General features: G+C 40.8%; 1 protein-coding gene across 1 annotated transcript in view; it reads right to left on the bottom strand.

Moving 5' to 3' along the window:
• Positions 1-25,401, bottom strand: part of CRAMP1 (cramped chromatin regulator homolog 1) — a 46,787-nt gene extending 21,386 nt beyond the window's left edge. The window contains exons 1-6 of the mRNA XM_050905746.1: positions 25,210-25,401; positions 22,435-22,784; positions 12,359-12,552; positions 10,538-10,691; positions 8,307-8,390; positions 5,513-5,561 (exon numbers count right to left, since the gene is read on the bottom strand). Of these exons, the coding sequence (XP_050761703.1) occupies positions 5,513-5,561; positions 8,307-8,390; positions 10,538-10,691; positions 12,359-12,552; positions 22,435-22,783 (830 nt within the window). The 5' untranslated portion in view covers position 22,784; positions 25,210-25,401. The remainder of the gene's footprint in view (positions 1-5,512; positions 5,562-8,306; positions 8,391-10,537; positions 10,692-12,358; positions 12,553-22,434; positions 22,785-25,209) is intronic.
• Positions 25,402-26,075: the final 674 nt, after the last annotated feature.

Genomic DNA, 26,075 nt, shown 5'->3' with positions numbered 1-26,075 from the left:
TCACAAGAGCGTTCAATCTTTTCTGTCACCTTACTTTTCATTATCGAAATGCTACTCTTGTGACCCTCCTCTTTCAGACTTTCATGAAACATTGGGCTGTCCACTTAGGGAGGGACTGCTATTTTATAAAGCGGATCAGAATTATGTTACTTCAGTTGAAGAGTACCCTCAGAGTCAGCTGCTTCATAAAAGACAAGTGGTTTTTCTTTAGTCTCCCCTTTAAACTCCTAACTTAATTATGGGAGGAAAAAGTCTAAAGTTTTTGAAGAGTCTTCCATTCTGGAATATCAACACCACATCTGTTGCAGAAATGAGGTCTAACAGCTTGTGCAGGAATCTGAACAAAGTAATTTTTACAGTATGATTTCACTGGCTTTTAGCTTCAATACCACATTAACAGCTATAAAGATCCTTAAAAGCAAGAGGCCATTTTTGTTTTCACACAGTAGAACTACTTGATTTCTTCACTCAGTCAGCCCTGTTTTCTTTTTAGAGACTTAAAAGGCAGGCATTGAGACCAACAAAGTTACTGATGGCAGTATTTACTACCTAATACTTCAGGCAATACAGATCAGCTAGCATAGAAGCAGCAGGATTGAACACAAGTCCCTGCAAGTAAAATGAAAATTATGGAGAATATTCCTACAGCAGGATCTTATTTTTTCCTACGCTGTAAGGAAGACAACATTAGGCAGAAAGAGCACTTGTCTGCGCTGCTAAGCGGGAAATTCACAAAACAGCAGCAGAAGTGAAGCCAGACCTGAGAAGATGGAGTTGATGAGGTGAGCAGCTCAGAAGTTTCAGTTCCTAAGCTGTGAACTTCTACAGAATTCAGAATATCCAAAGGCTAGAAGGGCAGATTTCCTCAATCTGCACTGAGCTACCAGAAGCTAGAGGGAATATGTTAGCCCTCACTCTTTCTAACTAGCTCTGACACAGTAGTAGTGATGGCTCACCTAATGAAGAGAAAAGGCTCTTAAGTGCTGAGGGGAAACTACCAATAGTGCTACTTAAGAAAAAATAAAAAGACCTAAGAGCTACTTGCCCGGTTTTAAACAGTGCTTCCTATTTCCACATCTGCAACAGCAGACAACACTACAGCTGCTGTAACAGAAGCATTGTTGTTACCTTTCCTCCTTCAACTTAACCCCAACTTGAATTGTTGGAAACTTGAATTGTTTGAAGATAGAGGGTCCCACCAAGTACAACTGTCAATCTCTGCCAGTGGAAAGACTTTTAGAGGAGGACACAGTAACGCTTGTGGATATCTAGTCAATGACAGAAGGTAACAACAAAAGGTAAAACTTCCTTCTGGTCATTGCAAAGGACACCTTAGCCTTAACGCATGAGGCTCAATATCCTCTTGTCATTATATTAAAGCGCAGATATGATTTTATCAGAAAATCAGCATTTGTTAGAAAATAAATCTCCTGAAAATAAGTTTAATCCTATGCAGCTAGCACCCTTTTTTTTGTGTGTGTGTGTAGATAAACCAAATTTCAACACAAGTGAGGATAAGATCAGTATGAATCAACCTATACTCACTTATGTCAAGTTAACGGGGACTGCAATGTATAAAGACAGGAAACCAACTACAAATGCTGCTGCTCTCAAATTCAGCTGGTCAGTGTTTGGACAACTTATCTCTTGGGTCTGAATCTTTAGGTGAAGAATCTCCACTTTTCTTCACGTGCCCAAACTTTGGTCTCAGCCAGCAGTCAGAAGTGGCAGCCTAGTATATATGTGCCTGGCACAAAACCTGTAGGATTTGGTAGAACCTAGAGAATTTGCAGTAAATAAAAACTCTAGATACATATTACATTTCTTTGTCCAGTGCTTATTATTATTTCCTCCAAGAACAGTAACTGAAAAAACAGCTGAGGGCTAAAAGTCTACAACTTTTACTGTAGCGCCTAGAAATCGCTCTTCCTGTTATGTAGTTTTATGCTAAAGTAACACATCCTCATAATTCACAACAAATACCTTTTGCCTTTAACTACAGTGATTCAATGAAAGCTACATTTACTCTATTACCACTAATGCTGTTCATCACAGTAAGTAATTTTATAAAGCTCAGGTTGAGATGATAGGATGCACGAATGCACCCAACCACTAGAAAACACAAAGTCTGGGAATGTGACAGAACGGCTGTACGGAAAACAATGCTGCTGCATGAACATGCCAAAATTATTGTCTTCCTTGTTCTTGCAAGGAGTTAATTACAGTATTACAGCAATCAGAACTGCTGTAATGATTTCCTTGCTTAGTGAAGAGATGCCTAGATGCTCCCTCCTGTTCCAGCGGAAAACACAGTTTCATAATAGCCTCATAAAAAATCCACTAATACAAAATCCACCAGTGAAAATAAATCCAATAATTCAATGCACCTTGAAACAGGTTGCTAAACTGCAAATTTACACTACTTTGGGACAGCAAATTCTTTTGACTACTTGTGCGAGCTGAGCCTCTCCTCCTGCATCTCGATTTTAGCTAATGCAACACCTTTTTATCAAATGTGCCCTTGAAGTAGCTGCATGCAAGTGAAGAGTCAGAAATAGCATTATTATTATTATTATTATTAAACTTTGACAGTGTAAGGGTATAAGTGAGAAGGGCATTGTGGGGAGAAACATTATTTCTTCTTAGATTAACTGATATGACTATACAAAACAGACAAGCTTGGTGGAAATTGTTCCATCGCATGACTTGAAGACGACTGAAAGAAGGGCCGGAATGCGTAAAAGGCTATTTGATCCACCTAGAACAGCTGAGCTAATTTGATCAAGAAAAAGAAGGAAGAAGAAAAGCGCTGCTGTTCATTTTTCCTATTTTCTATTTCTCTTAAAGAGCCTAACTAGTTGGTCATAAAGCATTTATTATTGAGTCAGGCTTCCTGGCATTTGCTCCTGATCAGTTTGTCTACCACCTGCTCAGCTGCACCTTGGGTTGCAGATACCACTATCTGTTACTACCACAGAGCAGCTCACACATGAACAGTGGATCAGCATCATAAGCTCCTGGCTGCATTTGTAGCTGTGCTTAAAAGGCATAGAGGGGAAAAAAAAACCCCACCCACCAAAACCTAGGAGAAAAGCAAGAAAAGAAGCATGAAAAACGTAAGTATATTATGGAAAAGATATTAAATATATATCTCAAAATCTAGGAGAAAAATCATATTGGAGGAAAGAAAACAAATACGAAACTGCTGATAGGCCTAAAAGAGAAGCAGGAACTACTGTATTCCCCGAATACTGAGTGAGAACGGCACAGTTTAGAAGCTAACAAGCAAAGTACACTGTTCAGTAAATGAAAGAACACACAACACACATAAATTTGACAAAAAAAATGTTAAAAACTTCACATGGAAGTTTTCGCCCCGGCACTACAGCACTCTTCCACGACTACAGCAATCAATACTTTTATTTTCATTGTGTCTTCCATCTGGTAGACAACAAGCCTATGCAAGAGCAACTATTTCTGAACTGCCTAAGAATGTTAATATTATGTTCACTCTAGTTTTTGGTTAGAAGATTAGCATTAATATTTTCAAATGCAAGGACTCCTGTTTTCAAAATGGTTTGTTACAAGACTGGCTTTTATAGAATAAACACCTACACTTCATAGAAATCATTAGCCCTTATTAACAATTAATTAGAAGAACTAAGGCGTTAATCATGCAAAGTGCTAGACTGACGCTACAGCTCGCTAAGAGTCATCAGTCTCATTTATTACGGTTTAGTCTATTTGGATGACACAGTATTAGAAAGGTTCTCCAGTACAACACAGAGACCAAAATGACTGCCTATATCCTGAACTCTAGAGATATTCAGGGCACTAGGGAAAAAAGGCTCATCCCAGGCCCATTTTAACTGGTAATTCCAATTTAAAGAAGTAATTTGCTTTAAGTAGCATTTTGTTATATGAAAAAACTTACTGCTAAGATTTTCTTAATTGTACAAAACCCAAGCCAAATGGCAATTTCTCTTCTAATTTCAAACTTTGCAGTTAACAAAAGAATGAACAAGTGATTTCCTAAATAATCACATTCAAGACTCGCAACACAACAGTACACTGTACACAGTGCATCTCCCAGGAGATGAAAGTTTAACAAACTGTAAGGAACTCATTTGGAAACTCAGTTTGTGAACAACAGAAAGGCGCAACAACAAGTAGCCATTTTATGTAAGGTAAAGTCAAAACGTCAGCAGCTGCTGAGTGGGCAAACTCTTCCTCCTGTTTACAGTAAAGTTTACTTCAATAATTTGTCTGCTGCAGTGAAGCACCCTAAAAGCACAAATGCCAAAAGTAAAAAGGTATCTGTAACAGACAGAAAATACTATTTTCAAATAGCTTTTAAAGATATGATTAGGACAAACCAATGCCTGCTGAGTGATGCCTGCTTAATGATCACATTCCTTAAAATAATATCCTTTGAAAGAGATTTCACTTTAGAATACACAAATTCTAAAAGCAGGACTACTTCAGAAAATTTTACGTACAAGTATATCAGGTATTCCCTCGTTTCTAATAGTACAGCAACTTCTAACCCCTTCTGTATTCTAAAAGTTCATTGCCAAGACTGAACCCGCAAATCCCATAATCCTTCTTGAAGTGAAAGAGAATACTCCTTCTTAAAGTCAAGTAGATGCAGAAGCGACTGCAGGGCTGAGGCCTTGGACTGTGTTGTTTCGCATCTGAAAGTCAGGACTCATGAGCACTGTTGGCAGAACTGCTTGGAGATGAACCCTCACTACAAGACACTGAAGTGCCGGAGTGCGTCCAAAGAAGGACAGCGAAGCTGGTGAAGGGTCTGGAGCACAAGTCCTATGAGGAGCGGCTGAGGGAACTGGGGTTGTTTAGCCTGGAGAAAAGGAGGCTCAGGGGAGACCTCATCGCTCTCTACAGCTACCTGAAAGGAGGTTGTAGCGAGGTGGGGGTTGGTCTCTTCTCCCAAGTAACAAGCGACAGGACGAGAGGAAACGGCCTCAAGTTGTGCCAGGGGAGGTTTAGATTGGATATTAGGAAAAATTTCTTCACCGAAAGGGCTGTGAAGCACTGGAACAGGCTGCCCAGGGAAGTGGTGGAGTCACCATCCCTGGAGGCATTTAAAAGACCTGTAGACGTGGTGCTTAGGGACATGGTTTAGTGGTGGACTTGGCAGCGCTAGGTTAACGGTTGGACTCGATGATCTTAAAGGTCTTTTCCAACCTAAATGATTCTATGATTCTATATTCCCTATAGTGAATCACATAGTTATAATGCCGTAACTTCTGTAAAGAATTCCCATTTCATTACCTTCTTAAACTTCACCCATCATTTCTTACTAATAAGAATTAATGGCTTCATGGAAAAGGGGACAAAAAGACCCATACGAAACAAACTAAGAACAGAAAATGTCAAACTGCAGCTCTAAAAAAGCAGGAAATGTCCCCTAGACTCTGGATGACCAATTCAACAACCAAGCTGCTGAACAACCCAGTTTTAAGAGTTTCAGGAAGAAGTTATTACTTACCCGGCTTGAATGAGCTCATTGAGTTTAGCTGCGTTCTTGTCATCCATACCTTTACATGAAATGGGACAACACATTGAATTAGGATTTAAAGTGATATAGTCATGACCTTTTTTTGTGTCCTGTTTGGTTTTCAAAGCTATTACATTTTATTCTCACATAGGACTAATGTGCATAAATGTGCTGTAACATACCCTTTCTGAAAAGTTTCTATTTTCATAATGTGCAAGCTTTACACGATCCTTGCCACGAAAATTACATTTTACTCATGGATTAAATGACCCTAGTTTAGATGCTACTGTCATCTTGGGTTGTTGGGTGTTAACCTGACACTGCAGTATTAAAAAGAAAAGCTTCCTCATCTTCCTGTTGCTATCTCTGTTGCTAAGGCAGCACAGCGTAATGAAAGAGCATCAAGCCCTCACAGCGCTGAATGCAATAAAAAAAAGTAAATAAAAATAATAAAATGCACATGTAACCCACACTTTTCTTCTATGCATTATACAGCATATTTTAAAATGGACATTATGGTAACTTGATTTATATTCCCTATGATAGTTAGGCCCAGATCTAGTTACTGAACAATTAACCTCCCTGTGGCAATGCTGAAAGTATTCCTCACATGCTTTCCTGTCTCAATAGCTCTATGTAAGTCATCTCAATTTCTGGGAAGACGGGACTGGGTGAATACCACAGAAGAGGAAAAGAGGGAAAGGGAAAAAAAAAAAGAGAGAGAGAGAGAGAGAGAAAGAAACTACTTTCACTAGCTACAGAGCAGACCTCTCATAAACTGGGTGTAGAGGCTTGCAGCTTAAGCCCATTTGGTCTTGGAGACCAGAATTTTCCAAGTGACAGTGGGTAAAATACATAACGAAGTACCAAAGTTATAAAAAGACAGAAGCACAGAATATGCATGCATTGCCATGGTGACTGTGTGAAACCTTATTCCCAGTCATAGCAAGGAGGGTCTGTTGATGCTTTTAAGACAAGATGTGGATATAGGGAAGAAACACTAATACTGATTTCTACTGACAATGCAATCTGTCTTGCCTCTGCACCTTCTTTGTCACGAAACACTTCAAAATTGCTTCTCCAAGATGAATTAACACACTGGAGATGTTCGAACAAACAGAATAAACTCAGCGTGAACATTCACAACAGTCTCATTCATGACACCTTACAGTAAAAATCCCAGGTGAGGAAAGAATATAGCAAAAAAAAAATTCTGCCAAAATACCACGATTCTATTAGGAATTGTATACGTCCACTCACTAAAGTTTTCCTGTATTTTTCACTTTGCAACTAGTATGACTTTACAATGAAGTGAAAGTATTTTGATGATTTTCCATGTCTCCCAAATTAAACAAAACATGTAGAAGCTGCACTATGATAACACTGACTCTACAAAAAGCTCGGGGACAAATGAAAAAAATACACAGATAAGAAGGTATACATGCATGGACCAGCACATACAGTGCATGTTCCTCTGCCCATTCTCGAAGCTAGCCACATTAGAGCCCTCTCTAGACTGGAAGCCGTAGACCATGGGAACCATATCCTGGGCTGCATCAAAAGCAGCATGGCCGGCAGGTCGAGGGAGGGGATTCTGCCCCTCTACTCTGCTCTTGTGAGACCCCACCTGGAGTACTGCGTCCAGCTCTGGGGTCCTCAGTTCAGGAAAGACATGGACCTGTTGGAGCGGGTCCAGAGGAGGCCACAAAAATGGTCAGAGGATGGAACACCTCTCCTATGGTGAAAGGCTGAGAGAGCTGGGGTTGTTCAGCCTAGAGAAGAGAAGGCTACAGGGAGACCTTATTGCAGCCTTTCAGTACTTAAAGGGGGTTTATAAGAAAGATGGGGACAGACTTTTTAATAGGGCCAATTCCAATAGGACAAGGGGTAATGGTTTTAAACTAAAAGAGGGTAGATTTAGACTAAATATAAGGAAGACTTTTTTTACGATGAGGGTGGTGAAACACTAGAACAGGTTGCCCAGAGAAGTTGTGGATGCTCCATCCCTGGAAGTGTTCAAGGCCAGGTCGGACAGGGCTCTGATCACCCTGATCTAGTTGAAGATGTAGCTGCTCATTGCAGGGCGGCTGGACTACGTGACCTTCAAAGGTCCCTTGTAACGCAAACCATTCTATGATTCTATGAACATGGTACTAAGCCTAAGCTCAGATATCTTGCTAACGCAACTAATCAAATTCCAGTTAATCGGGGAGCATTGCTATAGCATATACTCATCCATCTACACTCATCCTTACGGACAAACCAGCCTCCGGGATTGACAAGGTCAGAATGCATCTTGGTTAGCCAGTAAAGTTGTTATTTCTGATTATGATTCGTAATGTTTTTCCATCTTCAGGGTTCAATAAGTGAAGATGTAGAGAATAACTCAGAGAAAGGCACCATCCAAGATTTTGATTGCATAGGCAGAAATAATTGTGGGTGCAAATGATATAATTTACACATTTAATTGCTTAGTTTTCAAGAATAATAAAATAGACAGATAATCTAAGCTGCATATACATTCACCTGTCATCTGTGGGTATTACATGCACTGCATTCCACAGATAGCAAAAGCTAAAGAAATCTGTCAAAGAAAAAGGGGACTAATGCAACAGACTAAGGTCTTTAAAAATAAAAATACATTTAATGAAAAAACAATACCACAGATTACTACAACAGAATTCTGAATAACTCAAAAGTGAAACTGTACTAGACATTGCCGACTTCAAGGGTAGACACTTCTGATTCTACCATATAAAAATGATTTTAAGTCATTCATACTCACATCCCCCAATCTTTTTCCTCAGTTCTCCATAGCAGATTAAGCCATAAAGCTCCAGGGAGGATTTTTTCAGCCCTTGAGAAAACACTGAAAAGCAGAAAAGATGTAAGTGAGATGTAGATTGCAGATACTCATACACAGCTACATTGCAGATCCTCATTTCAACACTGAAAATGAGGTGATTTGTATTTTCAATGATGAGACAAATATCTCAAAGGTAAGACTGAGTTCTGTTTCAAGAAACACTATAATGAGACAGGTTCACCAATTTCCTTTTGGTGACTTAAATATCTGGGAAATGCAACATTTTTTAGATTACAGAAAAAACAAAGCAGCTTCCACAGAATTTAAGCAAATATGCAACAGTTCAATATGCAAAATAAAGCTAATTCATAATAAAGCTAACTCCAGTATCACTTAACTGTTTACAATTTCCAAAGGAAATGTCCAGATGCCCCCAAGAAAATGCATACAGAACTCTTTCTTATATGAAAATTAAAAAGTAGGTCTGAATTTTCCAGAAGACAGACAATGTCTTCTGTGCACACGAATGCACCTTATGAATTTAATGCAAATTCTAAATTTTTACATGAAGAATTGCACCCATTTTATTCAAGAGGTTTTTTTCTCCTTTCTCATCAACACACGATGTGGACATTATTATTGCAACATTATTATTGCTAATAGAACTAAATATCTATGACAGCAAGGAAAGACAGTCTTGTGGTTTACAAATCAGATGAAAATATTCACTCTTGTCTATTCATCAAGAATGCAGTTCTCTGACTTGCAGACTCATTCAATCTCAAAATCCAGGCACACATATTTCTACCAATACTAAAGCTAATCAAACTACTGCACTAATTTTTAAATTCCTTCACCCAATGAGATTTCAGACCTTATAGGTACAGATACAGAATTTTACGTTATCCAGGAAACAGATGAAGTTCCTCCATGACATCCTTTTTTTTTTTTCCTTAAAAGTTCTTCCATACTGTGTTTGCTGTAACATTTGTTTTTAAATAAAATACTAATGGCTTGTTTCATCTTAAAATGCTCTCTTGTTTTGAAAAAGGAACTCAAAAATACACCTTATGAGAGGTGTTTTAGATGTGTAAGTCCTCCTTTAGATAACCTAATCTCAGGAATAGACAAAACAATTGTATAAAGAGACTATATCATACACTATCTTTGCATTCCTTCAGCTTTTTTCTAGTCATATCCATTTCTCGTTAATGAGTTATTTTTAACTTGAGAGGCTCTAACCACAAATCGTATAGATGAATTTACCATCCAAATTTTTGCTGATGTTAGAGAGTTGTTTAAAGACCAAAAAATTCAACCACCATGAAACTGCCATGATATATGCAACTTAGAATATAGCATCAGAAGGACAGGAAAGCCCTGGAGACCTTTAATTAATCAACAAGCTAACGGGAGAACTGACATTCCTCATACCTTAAAAAAGTCAAAAGAACCGGGTCTTAGTAAAATCTGTTCACTCTGAAATAGATTTCTTTAACCGGCTATTCAGATTAGGCTACCCGCAAATTGACCTGAATTCTCACTGCCTGTTACTGAATAGTATGTATTTGATAAAAATCAATTATCAGTGATAATATATTACTATTATTGTTACAAAACATCACTAGCAGTTCATATGACTTCGCAATTTCCTTTTCATTTAACAAGCTGGGGAAGGAGGGAAAAGAATGGGAAGAAGGGAATATGGTACTGGGAATCCTAAGTTACTGAACCAATGATACAATTTCAGGCTTATTTAAAATGTGAGCAAATATTTCACCATTTACACTTGTATCGGACTATTTATTTATTTCCACCCTCCCCCAAGAAGTGCCAAGTAGTGCTGGAGTCAATTTGCTCAATGAAGTCATGCCTGACTAACATTTAGGCAACTGTCCTCAAAGGTGTGTTCCTGAGAATAGAAAAACATTTCCTTGAACCTGGCTCTTCCCCACTATTAATAGTCGGATCAGCATTTATTATGGTGTGGTGAATTCATATAAAAGCAGTGGCACAAATACCAGTTTTTGAGAAGTATTTTTCAAAAAACATGAACCTCAGTATGGTCATGCTAATGAAAAAAGACATGTTCACAGACATCCTATTCACTATTTATTTTCTCCTGCCCTCCATGATGGCACTATAAGGCAGGGCTCCAACCCTCACGAGACTGTGAGCTCTGCATTAAGCCCATTTCATTGCATACTAACCATTATCAAAGTCAATGTACTTTGAGATCTTGTGCCAGGTGCGGTAGTAGAAATGGCGGACCTGTTCCTTATTCTTCACCATGCTTGCTGGTTTGCCTTTCTTCTTGTATTTCAGGGCAATATTGTTCTGGATAGCTTCAAAGTCCTTCCCATGCTGAAGAATAAATAAAACAAATCCAAATACTCAAAACCAAACTTCTATCTTGTCATAAGACAACTCAAACGACATGAGGGACTCTGGGGTTCTTTGTGGGAAATTAGATTTCAATGGTCATAAACAAAACTCTTGGGTATCAGAACTCAACAGCAGAAGAATGACACTTGTTTCCTTTATTTTATATAAAATGCATCATAGATGCCAAATAAATTACTTTCCAATTTCTTGAACTGTTTCAAAATAAAAACTGTAAGTTGCTAGCAAATTTAAAAAAAACCCAAAACTACTCATAGACGTGCTAAATAGCAGAATTGAAAATACCGACTTTCTCACTTAGCTTTCTTTACCTTCCTCTGCATTCTTCCCCCTCTCCCTCCTACCTCCATTTCTGACTAGGGTGAATTAAAAGCCTATTATATTTAACAGCTTCACTTTTATTTACAGTAAATTTAATGTTCTGGTTACTAGGAGTACAAAATTTGAGTTTCAAATAATGAAGGAAAATATTATATTTTTTAAAAAAATAACAATCTTCTTACAGAAAACACATTTTTACACTGTAGGTCATTCAGAAATTTATTCTCAGGGTAAAAATAAAAATGAGACACCTAAGTGTCCCTTTAAAACTAGCTAATTCCTATAAAAACCTTGGAGTCCAAAAGAGGAAAATGTAATTTTTTTTATACATTATCATTGAACTCCTGCTATCACAAAATTTCTTAGTATTCAAAAAAGGCTGGAACTGATTTAAATACAAAGTGTGAAAACCTCTTTTGAAAGGTAGTGACACAAAATGAATGGAAGTGGGGGACCACACAAACTGAGTTCCAAATCCATCTTAGAGCAAATTTTTGAACTTTTTCCTCAGCATTCAAAAAAAAAATGTTTTCTTTGAGTGATGAAGGGACACGATTCCCAGGAATATTACTGCAAGCCAGAGGAGTTAAAAAAAGAAAACAGTGTTTAAGTGTTCATTTTGTCCACAACATACATACACATGAATCATGCTTACCACTAAAAAAAAGTATTTTTAAAAAGATGCACACATACAAAGAAAACCCACCACCACTTCTTTTGTTTTCACCTTTAGTATGTATTTTCATAACAAAAATGCTCTTAAAATAATCATAGGAACAGGACAACCAGGAATACATCATATCAGATAAAAGATACGATGATCTAACTTTTCTTTGTCTCTCAGCCCTAGCACTGAACTGGCTTAAACCTTTTCATGGTCAAAGACTAAACACAGGGCCTACAATTCTTATTAGAATATCAGAATAGAACATATTTTCTTGTTTGGTAATATTACAGCACAAGTGTGTTGCTTTTGAAAGCTGAGATGGGGACATTATTTATTTATTTCTCATTTGAAACAGAACCATAATTGAAAAATAACTGAAATTATTATAAACATTCATGAATAAAACTCACAAATATTTCCTGTGTATTTCAAAAGAAAAAAAAGCTTGACACTTTTGAAATGGGGCTTTGATTGACAGCTGGTTTATAGCCAACTGTACAGACACATATGCATAGACTAACAAATGCACATGTGCACGTATGCATTTTGCTCCTGCAAATCTCAGTTGAATCAACCTTCTTCAGGAATATCCAGATACTAAACGAAGCCATCTAAGCTTGTTATCTTCCTCTACGTGTACCTCATACAGTCCCTCGAAGAAAGTATTTTTGTCCTCTGTGCTCCACGATTCCCACTGCCGTCTGACCTTCTTTCCTTCCTCCTTCTCTCCAGCCGAGGAGCCCAGGTTCCTTGCTGCTGACTTGGAATTCCCAGCAGGATTGCTGGGTGGAATTCCTGATGTGCCACCAGATGCAGCCCCTCCATTATCTGCTGCTGCAAAAAAGCATGACCAGAGTGAATATTAAACCAACAGGAGGATTCATGGATAAAGGAGGAACTCAGAATTTCCTCCTTCTTCACCACTCCCATCCACATCAGGTTTTTTTCAAGATATTTCACCTGAAATACAATAGGCAAATAACAAGGTTTGTTTTAAAGAAATAAAATCTCAAAGAGCAAATAGCAAGGGGAAGGTTTCAATGGCTTAATTTTGTATTTCCAGCGATAAGACAGATCAGCAGGAATATACCAAAGCAACCTCTAAAAGACAACACGCTCTCTGACACTTATACCCTGTTGTGCTCTGCAGTTGCCCCTTTGCAGCTGAGGGGAACTTCTGAGCAACGCTGACGAATGTGACCAATAAAGCAAACCAATGACCATGAGAAAATATATGTAATTTCATATCCTTGTCTTTGGTCGTGATCCTACTGCCTCCAAAATAACTGGTAACGAAAGGACTGAAAAATGTCTACTTTAGTTCATCACATGACAACGGATAAGCATTCTCAAGAATCTGATCCTCAGTATAAAGAGTACCATCTCTGACACTTAGCCCATCTAGGATAATTCAAGGTATCCCAAGGATGGCAAGTCCCAACCCCTTTTTCCTTCCCCAAATCCTGCTGTGGCTTTTGGAAAAAGGCACAGGAGCGTAATCTTGATTGTACCTTTGTCGGTTATTGGCATTCCAAAGAACTTGGATCAGAAAAAGAATAGGAAGATCGGAAATACTAAAATGAGAATAAAGCCTGATGGAACTAAGAGAATTTGCTGTTTATGCAAGTAGGGGACAGGGAAGAAAATGGGATGGAGAAACTGCAGGAAGGTGAGAGCTACATATAATGCAGTAAGATTCCACTCCCTCACCTTAATTCAGAAGAAAAAGCCTCTTTTCTTTTTTTTTTTTAAATCACCTCTCAAACTATTAGTCTTTCAAAGACATTTTAATCAGCAAAAACATTATCAACTAACCTTAAACCTGTGATTTATTCACAACATAAATCAAACCAAACATCATGCTTGGTTTGACACTGTAACAGATTATCAGAATATTAATCCAGAAACCAGGGAGACCCCCCAAAAAGTGCACTCATTTTTTTCCATGAAAATGTAACCATTCTCAGTAACTTACATTTCCAAAACATATTCTCTTCAATTTTGCTAGGAAGTATTATTTAAGATTTGACTGCCCTTATCAATGCAGTCGTGTACTTAATAAAACAGAAGCCTTTTAGCATTAAACATACATTGCTCATTATAAAGAATGCTTATTACCGTTTCCATTTTTCTGGTTACTGTCCTTTATGTTTTGTGTTTTATCTCATGATAAATCGTCTTGCCTTAGTTTATTTACTTATAAATCCAGCTTGTACAATATAGCAATCCCAACTAGTTTCCCAAACTTTTATACACATTAGCACAGTTCTCTCTTTCATATTTAGGCTTAAAAAGTTCAGTTATCTTTTGAAATTCAATTACATGAAGCAGTTTGTTTATCTGACAAAGTCAGTGTTTTTATATATACACATACATCTCTCTCTCTCTCTCTCTCATTCAAGAACCAGGATATCCCAGTTTGACAATCCTAATATTATTAAAAAAAGAGTATCAGAAGAATCAACTGTTATAGGCTTACTATGCTTTAGAGATTTGAAAGACTTGTATGTAAGTCTTAACTGTAACTATTCAGTTGTAATTTGAAAGTAATTCCTTTCAATGACAAAACCATATTTCTCCAAATCCTAAAAAAGGTATTTGTTCAAGTAACAAAGAACATATGAAATCAAACCTGGAAGAGAGTAAGATGCGTGAAAGTACATTTTTCCTGCATACAATAAATATTTACTTGATATAAAATATGATATTGTGACCATTTTAAGGTTAATGTTCCTTTTATTTCTAGGAATGACTATTTGATCCTTCCGAAGAAAATGACTGTCACCACAAGGAAGCATGTAAGGCAAAACATGAAAAAGAATTGGACATCTAGAAGAAAATGCACTTAAAAACAAATTCTCAAATAAACAGCTTCTCTATTTCCTAAAATCTTCATAAGTCACTGATAAAATAATTGAAAGTTAAGCAATTTAGTTCTGGTACTGTGAAGGTAAATCCTTTTAAAAAAAGGAAACCATAAGAAAAACCTGAGCACTTCAACAGACGACTGAGAAGAAAATCAACAATTTTAAGACACAGAATTGCTTCTTTATTCTGCAAATGTGAGACTGGAATATCACAATTTGCATGGTAAAGAAATACAGATCTTAATATTTAAAATCTTCCGTCAGGAAGGGGGAATTCAAACATATCAGTCCTCAATCTACAGTCTCCTGTTGCTACTAGCTCCCAATGCAAAAGACGTACTTTATCAAAAGACAGCTACAGGATTCTATTCCAGAGTTACTATTCTGATCACAGACCTCTAACTTTATGAGAAATCATTTAGAGGAACCACGAATGCAGGGGTTCGGGGTTTTGTTTGTTTGTTTGTTTGTTGGGTGGTTGTTTTTTGTTTGGGGTTTTGGGGGGGTTTGGTGGGGGTTTTTTTATCTCTCTGTATACATACTCAAATAAGTAAAAACCTAAAGTCAGCTGCCTGAAGTTCAGATCTTACCAAGGATTTTCTAAAGATTGTACAGTACACTTGGTACACACGAAGTTTTCATTATTAAAAAGCATAAGAAGCAAAAGTATCAGTGAGGACTTTAAATTCTTGTAAGACTATAAAATTCAGTACATTTCCTCTTAGTTGTATGTAAAAGATTAAATGAACAGAACAGTTCTATCGAGGACATGGCAAGGACTCCACTGATGCAACTTCTACAAAGGATACGTAGCTCCTAATTGCTCTTTTCTTCCTTTATATATACTTACTATTCTACAAGACAAACTGTAGTCCTGGGAAGTCTATCACAGTCTTTCTTGTTTTAAACACAAATAAATTACTATCCAGACAACTGTTCAGAGTATTGTCTATGAAGATCTAAAAATTCTAATATCCTGTCACCACTACAGAGATCTTATATGCCACTTAATTCTTCCAGGAATAAAGGAGTTTGCTCTATCATCCCTTTGCATAAACTTTCTTACTACTGTGCATGGTAATATTTATCACTGGGTTACCACAATCCACCCTAGAGTTTACTGGATCTCTGTAAGGCAATGGAATGCAGTATATTCCAAAACATGGTATTATAAACCAATTCAGGATAAAAGGCAAAAGAAAAAGTAAAAATAGTCATACCTCATTAAATTACACCCCATAAATTCATTCTTTCAATCTTCCTGTATGAGATTCTTGTAACATACAAAACAGCTAACAAGGTTTCATCCCCTCACTAATGATAGACGATGATGATAATTAACTCCCAACAATAGATTATTTAAAACTTCAGCAATGCATTAAAACAAAAAGGTCCATCGAGGCTAGCCATACCATTACTGCTGCAGAATTGCTGGAGAGAGGAAGGGGGCTTACTCTAACAATCTGCTTAGCTGCTTGTTCTAAATAAAAATCATTTATAAGAGGAGAACACTGCAGACGAGACAAAGACAAGACGGTCATTCTCACTCTGCCTACTTATCCTGCATCACCCAACCACTGGACTGGACATCCACACAATTACAGCTACAATTCTTTCCCATCACTCCAGGATGCAGCGGAGCACCAGCACCTGCATACATGGTACAAAGCAGCAAGTTCGGATGCGTAAGTTCTCGACATTTTCACTCAGCTTTCAACCCCCAGTTTGCAAAGACATCAGGTTTCTGTACTTGGTATTTGAACTACAACCCCCAACAAAATCACAGATCAGAACACCAATGATTCAGAGAAACCTATTCATTCCTTTTATCCAGGGTTCTCTACCCATCTATATGCCCCGTTATTAGAACTTCCTTTATCTGTGAATGGCATAACATCACCTCAAACTACATTTTCTGTAGAAAAAGCTGTCCGTTTTGTAGTTCTAAGCAAAACACAAACACTTGCAAAAATTTATACAAAGGGATTTAAAGACTGCAATTTAAAAATCTGATACGAAAATGACAAACAATGCAACACTGCATGTATCAAATAATCAAGTCACTGATAGTATTGTCATCTTATCATGGCTACAGCCACAAGAAGTTCTTCCTTCCAGGCTCTACGTAGCATCTTCGTGTCTGCTTTTCAATTTTCCACTAGCAGCTCTTACATGCCAGCTGATTCATATCTTCTATGACAGATTCCACATCTACAGAAGCTGGAATTCACAGAGTTAATTCCTACTACACCCATCTATCTCAACACACAGGCTGGTTCTCTTATTGGTGTTCTACAGGTTTAGCTTGCAAAATCTCAACTTCTTCAGAAGTCACCAGTCAACTGTAGGTGGAACACCTATCAGGGAATACCTTTATAAATGAGATGGTACTTTCACAGACTCTTGCATGCCGCAGGCCAAATGCAGAGTGTTAGGACACTAAACTCGCTCCCCAAAGCACAGGATGCAATGCCAACTTGTAACATGCCAGACAGTTCCCTTCAGAACATTCTTTCTTCCCTTTTGGGTTCTACAGGAGCCAATAGCAAGGCTAAACTACACAAGGTCACCTTCAAAAGTGCTTTCGGTAAAGACTGCCATTAAGGAGGCCATACCAGAAAACACCTTCGAGTGACTATTTTATTCTCACAAACCTGCATTAGTGCTCAGCAGTCTTATGAAATGCACATCACAACATCTGTTGCCAACAGAGCTGGGTAAGGTGCTATGATCTATACTCTCCAGAAAGCTTCACATGCATTCTGCTATCCTCATGGCAGAGCATTCCTCAATGAGCATTTATTCCTCGATTTTAATGAAAAGCAATTGAAGACAAACATCCAAACTTTCTTTCTGATCACTTGGTAAATGAGCCCCGTTTCTAGCCACATATCTTTCTAATGGCAGATACTGCATCATATACTTCAGTGAAGAAATGAATCAGGTGATTCCATAGAAAGTGTGCGCTTTAGGAATTTAAGTGAAGCCACTTCTCTGTGGAAGGACAACCCAACAAAGCTGCAGGCTGGATCCAATTTGCTTTCGTCTCCAGGCACCGCAGCTGAGAAGAGAATACAGATGAGAGAGGAAGAGAGACAGACACATTCCCCACAAGTCAAAGCTTCATTTTGAGTACTAACGTAACCAGAAAACAAGTTTCTATCCTGTATGCCTCCAGAGTAAACAGCATGGACTGCTAAGAAGGGTAAGTCTACAACAGCTTATGCCATATTGCATGATTATACCATATAGCGTTCTTGTTATGAATTAACATTCAAAGTTTTAAACACAACAGGTAACTGTCCTACAAGGATACAAGCAGTCTAGCTTCTTCTGCCTCTTATTATTTAGAAGATTTGCACAACCAAGATGTAGTTGAATGTGTTTAAACATATACAGTGTCCATTATCAACAGGAGTCTACAAAACTATACTGAAGGCTTGCTTTTCTACAGACAGTATATATTTAAGCTATCAAATGCAGCACTATCTGAGCTAACCAAGCATAGCTGTAAAAAATAAGCACGTTTTATTATAAATTTGGTTACTCCCCCAGTAAATCATTATTCTCTTGCTCTTCCATTAGAAAACACCCATAAAGCCTAGTATGAAGTTCCATCTAAACCACATGGTTGTGCAGCCTTGCAGGCAGGCACTTTTGAAAGTTCAGTTCACCTACTGCACAGGGCACATGAAAAAATCCTCCTCTTGTGGTGTGGGATGAGATACTGCGGAGTTCGGGTCCTGAGCCACTTTCAAAGGAAGGGAGGGAGAACTGGGGTAAATTGGAGGGCAAAGAATGAATGAAAGCACATCAGGGTAGGATGGAAGGAGAAGTACCAAGTGTAAACAAGATGGACAGAACTAAGGAGAATATTAGAACAAGGGACCATGCCAGTAGTTTTTAAAGTCATTCATGCCTTAGAGAAATAATGCTGGAGGAATGACATTTCAAGTGAAGGTTACAATACATTCTGCAGCGTACAAATTTGGGAAGATACAATAAAATTGTATTGTAAGTACATACATCGGGTATCTTTGTATATACATCCTCTCCACAGGAGACGACAGCAGTTAATTTAATCCACATGCTACGGGACACGCAACTTTGGTGGGCTGAAACAAACTAGACTGCTTTCTAGCAAGTTTTATATTATGTCAAAAGATGGAACATTTTAATTCAATTAATGCTTTCAGCTGAATAATTCTGTTTTCAAGAAAGAACTGCTTATTACTGCAAAACAAATCCAAATACTTGTTTGGGCCATTCTACACATTTTATGAATAAATCTAGAGCAACAGCATGAAAAACATCTTCAAGCTTCAGCTCATCACCATCAGACTTTGTTACTATTTCCTCCTGACTTCACTCTGCATTCAGAAAATGGATAAAAACACGGAAATGGGAACACTCTAGTTCAAACTAAATCTACAGCACATGATGGCAATGTATTGACATTTGCTTTTACCAATGTGGTCACAACATACACATGCATATTCTAAGCACTTTCGCTTCATGGAAAAAATCCCCAGAACACACCTTAAAACCTGTGCTCAGCAACCGTGTGGCGTATTTGTATTTGAGAAGTAAACTCTCAGAAATCCCTCTTTTTCAGCAACCTTATACTGGTCTGCTTCCTCTCCCTCAATGAACCTCCCTGCTTTTGAGCTCTCATAATAAACCGCCTCCACCCCGCTATTCCTTCAAGTTCCTCCTCTGATTTCATGCAAGTTACTTTAAGACCTACTTCCAAGCATTCACACTTCAAAAGGCATGCATTAGTTGAGGTGTAGACTATGAACTTGAAAATACAATAAAAAGATTACCAACATTTGAAAATAAGATAATAATCATTCTAAAAAAATGCATACATTTAGGTATTTGTGCAGGAAATTTGATAAACCTTTCAACAATTCAAAATGGATTGGCTGTTTGAAGCGAAATACTTTTCAAACTTCATTTTACTATGCTACTTTCTATGTCATTTTTGCCCTAAACTCAAAAGTGCAACTCAGTACACAAAAGGCAAGAGACAGAATCCAAAGATGCAATTAAAGATTATGTCAGGATAATCTGAAAATTAGCAATACATTTATACATTCTACTAGACAGAATTTGAGAATTATTACTAACAATCTTCCCTGAACCATAGTAAAGTTGAAAAGTCGGCAGCTGCTGAGTGGGCAAACTCTTCCTCCTGTTTACAGTAAAGTTTACTTTATCAGTAATTTGTCTGCTACAATGAAGCACTCTAAAAGCACAAATGCCAAAAGGAAAAAGGGATCTGCAACAGACAGAAAAAAATACTATTTTCGAAACTCTTTTAAAGACATGATTAGGACAAGCCAATGCCTGCGGAGTAACTACAATTTGAAAGAAATTAAGTTTATTGATTACACTCCTTAATAATAGCCTTTGAAAGATTTTTCACTTTAGAATACACAGATTCTAAAAGCAGGACCACTTTAATAAAATTTTAAGGGTTACATAGCATTATTGAAAGGCTATGACAAAAACAAGTTTCTGGTTTCACTGGACCAAGTGTAAGTGTGGTCTAGCCACTCCTGCTGGCCGATGTTAAAATTACCTTTGCAGCTATCACCTTGACTGTGACACACAAAATGGAAAAGCTTCCAGTTTTCAGAGCTGATCCAAAGCACATGCATTCAAGCTTTTTATCATTTTTACACTTACAGAGGGAGGAGAAAGTTGGTGGCACAGCAAGTGGAAGGATTTAAATCCAATCTGTATTACTAATCTTCACCCTTCAATTAGTTCCCTATTGGAAGCTAGCTCTGTGAGATACTTCACTCAGAATGCAAAGCCCTATAAATTCTGATCACAAGACATTCCATTAGGGAGAATTCAGACAAGCCTGGAAGACCTCTCAGTATGCATCCTTGAATGTAAAGAACTCACATTAGAAAGGATCCCACTCCATGGCTCTGTTCTCCAAGACGTGACAGTTATAATCTCAACCGTATCAGAGAAATCAACTTTAATGCATTCACCTCAAAACTAGCCAGGCAGAGCTGTGGCTGGTCTTACAATTCAGAAGTAAAAGCATAACCACAATTCTATCACCGACTGTCACCCCCAATGATTTAAGAAGTTTCCCCAAACCTGACAACGTAGTCAGGTACAGTGATTACAAGCACTATCTATGACCAATTCCATTCTGTATATAATTTTATTAGGGTTATTTTAGAATCTGAATTGCAAAATAAACCAAGTTTGCTTTTCAATTGTGTTGGTACACCTACTCAAAAATCGTACTGCTGCTCTAAAATTGGAAATGAATGTTTAGGTACAAATACACAAACATGAATACACACGTGCACAAAGATACATGTATTTTGTTCACATGTGTATACACTTTCAAAGCAATGGAATAATTTCAAATGCGTATATTTGACTTGTCAATCATGGACAACATTTATTCCAAAGAAACACCTCCTCGCCTTTAATACTATTTACAACCCTTGAAATAATTATCTGTAGCTAAACACTCCTGCGTGTTCCATCTGGTTATTTGGTTTAATGCAACTGGGAGAAAAATTATGTAGGCCTTTCTGTTCTATCCTCCAACATCACACATAGGAGTTTTTCACTTAAAACAAAAAGCTTAAGAGATTAAAGAGGACTTACTAAAGCATTAAAAAATACTTTAGTCAATTATACAAGCTAACTGTCAAGCAACTGAGTTCAAAAAATTTTTTGTGATATGGCAATAACTAAAATACCACAATTTGCACTGCTTTATTACTGTAACACAAAACTATCATAATTCGTAATGTCTACCTTATGTCCAGCATGTGCATACCACTGTAATAGACCAAAAAGTGAGGCAACCTCCAAGACACATTTATACTACGTGGAGTTTTATTTGTTTTAGCAGACGAGAGTAAACTTTGTTATTGCAAATGTTGAAGAAATCTCTGAGTGTTGTTTTTCTCAAAAGTTAACAGAAAATAACACTTGAGTACTTTTGCACAAGGTATCCAAAATTAGTCTCAAGTACAGCTCAAGTACAGTGCCAGGTGTCATCCAGTAACTGCTGAGCACACACAATAGCACCAACATATTCAAATATCCCTGCTGTCTTCTACCTACTCAAGTAAGAAACAGCTTTGAAAAAAATCAAATTCTTATCTACAATGCTAAAGTGAAAAAGCACGTGTATGTATGTGTTTACGTACAGACATTCAGATGCATACAAAACAATCTTAATAAAAACTCAAATTACATGGAAATGCCCAAACTGTTCTGAAACAGTAATGCAGGACTCACAAAACCTTAGAAACAAACAAGTCAATATGTGTATTTCATAGCTGTTTCCAAAATAGTTCCTTGGGTAGAAGAGTCATAGAAATAATTGGGGGAAATCACCAACGTCTTGTGGGTTGTTTTTTTCCCTTTTTTAACTAGCACCCAGTGAATATTTTGTTATTATCCAAGAACAGAATTCAGAGTGCAGCCACCTGATTACACAGCCAGCTAGAGTCTCATTTCCTAACCAAAATACAGGAATTTCCTAAAACTCAAGAGAGATGAAATGAAGGAATTAAAGGTTTGCTTCAATAATGGAGATTCCTTTCTCCTCCACATACACATCGAAACCCCCCGTTTCTGCAAGTGCAAAGAGGACAGTGGGCAGCAGAGAAGCTGAAGCCTTGGGACACAAAGAAGATTTCAGCTACTGTGAGAAACAAGCCCCAAAACACCTTCCCCCAAACCAAACAAAAGATGGCATCTACAGGAGGAGAATGACAACTCCCAAACCCACAGGTGACTCCCTCCCCCAGAACCCCCCTCGCCCGCGTGTTTTCAGGGTGCCAAAATACAGTACCTTTGCCTTTTGCAGCAGTGCTGCTGCCAACTGAAGAGGATGCCTGGGAATCCTTCTTCAGCCTCTTGCTCTGAGGTCTGACGCTGGACCTGAGAAAATGATGCTGGTCCTGGCTGTGGGAGGGCTGGAGGGAGGCCGGGGCCTGTGATAAGCTGGGGTTCGGTGGGGGGCTGCTGTTAGTGTTGTTGTTAATAATCTTCTCTTCTTTCTTTGTGCTGCTGCTGCCTGGAGCTGCCTCTCCTCCTCCTCCTGCCCCTTCTTCTTCCAGGGACTCCTCATCTCCTCCTGCTCTCTTGCCCAGCTTTTTCACCCCTTCCTCCCCGCTGCTCTCTCCCAGTTTCACTGTCATCCTGTTGGGGAGGAGAGAGAGAAAAGAGGGGGGCACAAAGTCAGGCCAGGGAGCCCCCCAGAGAGGGAGAGAAATCCTTGGGCTGAGAGGGGAGAAGTTTAGCTGCAGAAATTCCTCTCAACATGGCCGCCGTTGTTTGTTACTAAATCCCCTTTCGTTTGCTGTCCCGACCCAACAACCTGTGCCGAGGGCGGGAGGGGGAAAGCCCTGCCGGAACCCCCCCAAACCGGCCCAAAAGGCAGCCGGGCTCCCCCGGCAGCCCTCCGGCACCCTCCCGAAGGGGTTCGGGGCGCCTTTGGCGGAGAAATCGCCCAGCCAAACTCGGGCGTGTGGAAGCGCTCGACAGCCGCTGAGAGGAAAGGCAGCCGCCGAGCCCGGCGGAGCGGAGCAGGGCAGCGCGGCCGGGCCGGGCCGGCTGCTCGCCCCCCATCCTACCCATTCCGCGGCTCCGCGGGCCCAGGGGGGCTCTTCTTTCTCCTCACCATGGAGCCGAGGTGATCCGACCTGCCGCGGGGGGGGGATTCATATTCCTAGATGCGGCGGCGGCGGCTTCTCCTCCCGTGTGTGTGTGTGTGTGTCTCTGGGGCTGGGACTGGCCGAGGCTACCGAGATTTCCAGCTCCCCCTCCGCCCCCACGCCCGCCGAAGCCCCGGCACCTCTCCGCTGCTCCCCGCGGGGCAGCCCCCGGCCCGGCCGCCTCCTCTGCGAAGAGCATCGCGCCGCGGGCCGGGCGCCTGTCACCGCCGGCCCTCGCAGACCGACCCGCGCCAGGAGACGGCCTGGCTCCCCACAGCCGACCACGGCTGCCGGGCTCTGTCAGCGGCTTCCAGCGGGTTTTTTTTCCCTTTTTAAATTAACGCGACCCCCTTTATTATTTTGTTTAATTTGAAGGGCAGCAAACTCCGCAGGCATCTGCAGCGGCTCTTCCCCCCTCACCTCGATGGGGACCGCGCCGCTCGCAGCCATGCTGCAACCTCTTGGCCAAGCAAAAAAGTTTTGAAACATCGTTTGCTAGAGGACCGCTCCTGGACTTTCTGAGAGGCATCGCTGAACAACTGTAATTCCGAATCTGACATTCGGACCGGCCGCCGGGATGACCGCTCACTCTGTGTCTCACTTCATAAATCCTCTCAATTCTAAAGTTTTTTTTAAATGCTTGGAACAAAACGCCAGATACGCACACAAAAGCTTAAGGCATTAAATCGTATTACCTGCTAAAACCCAACAACTGGTGGGTTTTTTCTTAAAGAGTGTAAAAACATGACTGACACCGTATCTAAAAGAAGTCAACTTCCAAGAAACCACTTAGAGCAAAACAAAGAAGTAGCAGTTGCAATGCAGCTGCCTTATCACCAGAGCAAGAGCCACAGTCCAACTTTAATTAAGGCAAAAGATAAAAACCAACAAGAGAAGGAAATTCTGAATATCACAAATAAAGAATGGAATTGCTACAGATTAGGCTGACACCAGAATAACGTGGTTTAAAATGAACAAGAATGCATCAGCGTTATATGGCGTACAAATTTGCGCGATTACAGTTTATGGATTGTATTCCTACTATTAAAATGATACTTTTCCCTCTAAAGATTTTCAGCTAAACCACTGAATCTACCAATTCAGAATTATGCTGGGCAATGTTCCATTCTTTGCAAATGCTCAATAAACTGATTTGAACTGTGGATCTAGACTCATATTAAAACTTGGTTAACTATTCACCTGACAGGTCCCTAATTACAAACACAAACTTGTTCTCCGCACAACAGAAATTGCAGTGTTTTCAGTTGTTCTGAGGACAGAAATCTTGCAACTCTGACAGGCTGTGCTCAAAAACTTCACTTAAGTAAGGCTGAAATCGCCTCGATTTCAAGTTTAGTTTTGTTACTGCAAATTAAACGATGCATCCACTGGCATCCCCCAAGAATTAGTAGGGGGATACCAAAGAAACACATCTTGGGGACAGTAACTTACTCACAAGACTAGGGTAGCAAATCCCAGTATCTGCCCCACTTCCCCATAGCTGGCTCCTTACAGCGTCCTGCCTAAACCCTCCGGCAGTGCCCTGCACCCAGTTTACCCACTCCAGCTGCTTTCTCCTTTCGTTTTCACGTTGCCCCTGCTTTTCCTTTTTCTTCCAAAGGGAAAATCTTCTCAGCCTCGCGGCTTTCGTCCTCTAGACCTTCAATACTCAGCCGCCGTCCCTTCACTCTGTCTCCTACAAAAGCCCGGCTCCCCTCAGAGGAGATGCCTTCTCCTCAGACCCCAGCGCCGCCGCACCCCGTCGATCGACGGCCCGGACAGGAGAGCTGGGCCGGGGCGGGCCGGGCCGGTCCCCCCAGGGACACGCACACCCCGCGGGGGCCCCAGGCGCCGTTTCTCCCCCCACCACAGCAGCCCCCTCCGCCCCCCGCGGGAGGCTCCGTCCTCACCTGCCGCATCAATGCCGCCGCGCAGCCTCCGCGCTCCAGCTCTCCCGCCGGCGGCTGCCTCGGGTCTTCCGGCACCCGCAGCCCCAGGCACCCCCAGGCTGCGCCCCAGACCCGCCAGCTCGGGAGGAGGCCGGCGTGCCCTACGACCACCGCGGACCCCAGCGGCCCTCCCAGCTTTGCTGGCGGCGGCAGCCCCGCTCCCGGCCGCGGGGGCGACCTCTCTTCCCCGGGCTCCTCCGAAACCGCGGCCGCGGTCCCGGGCACCGCCGGCTCCCCGTTGGGCCTCAGCGCCCCCGGCCGGCGCCGCGGCTCCCTGGCGCCCCGCGCTGGGCCGCGCTCCGCCGTCGCCCCCGGCCCCGCGCTCGGCCGCAGAGCGGGCCGCGATGGGCTGCTGGCCGCGGCGGTTCCGCTTCCTCGTCACCCTGCGCCGGGCCGAGGGGGCGGGGCAGGACGCGGCGCGCGGGCCCAGCTGAGCGCGCCGGCGCTCCCCGCCCCGGGACCCCAAACAAGGCGTCCCATTGGCTCGCGGCAAGCGGGAGCGAGGCGGGAGGCGGGGCCGGGGCCGGCGCCCCAGCGCAAGCCAAACAAAGCGCGGCGCGGGGCGGGTGACGAAAGCGTAACGCAAAGGAAGAGGCGGCAGCCGGTGTCCGTCAGAGGGCGAGACGAATCCCGAGACCTGGCTGCTGATTGGCTAAAAGAAAAAAACCAATTGAGGGCGCTATAGCCGGGGTGCGTGGATGTGCTCCAGGATGCCATTGGTCAGAGAGCTGGCGATTTGCATGCGGCGTTCTATTTATTGCCTGCCGGGAAGGCGGGGCTCCTCTGGGCTGGGCGGGGCGGGCGGGGCATGGGGCGGTGCTGCTCTC

The sequence above is a fragment of the Gymnogyps californianus genome, chromosome 15 (genome assembly GCF_018139145.2).
Source record: "Gymnogyps californianus isolate 813 chromosome 15, ASM1813914v2, whole genome shotgun sequence".
Classification (NCBI taxonomy): domain Eukaryota; kingdom Metazoa; phylum Chordata; class Aves; order Accipitriformes; family Cathartidae; genus Gymnogyps; species Gymnogyps californianus.
The sequence above is the reverse complement of the archived record's forward strand: the minus strand, read 5'-3'. Positions and strand labels throughout refer to the sequence as shown.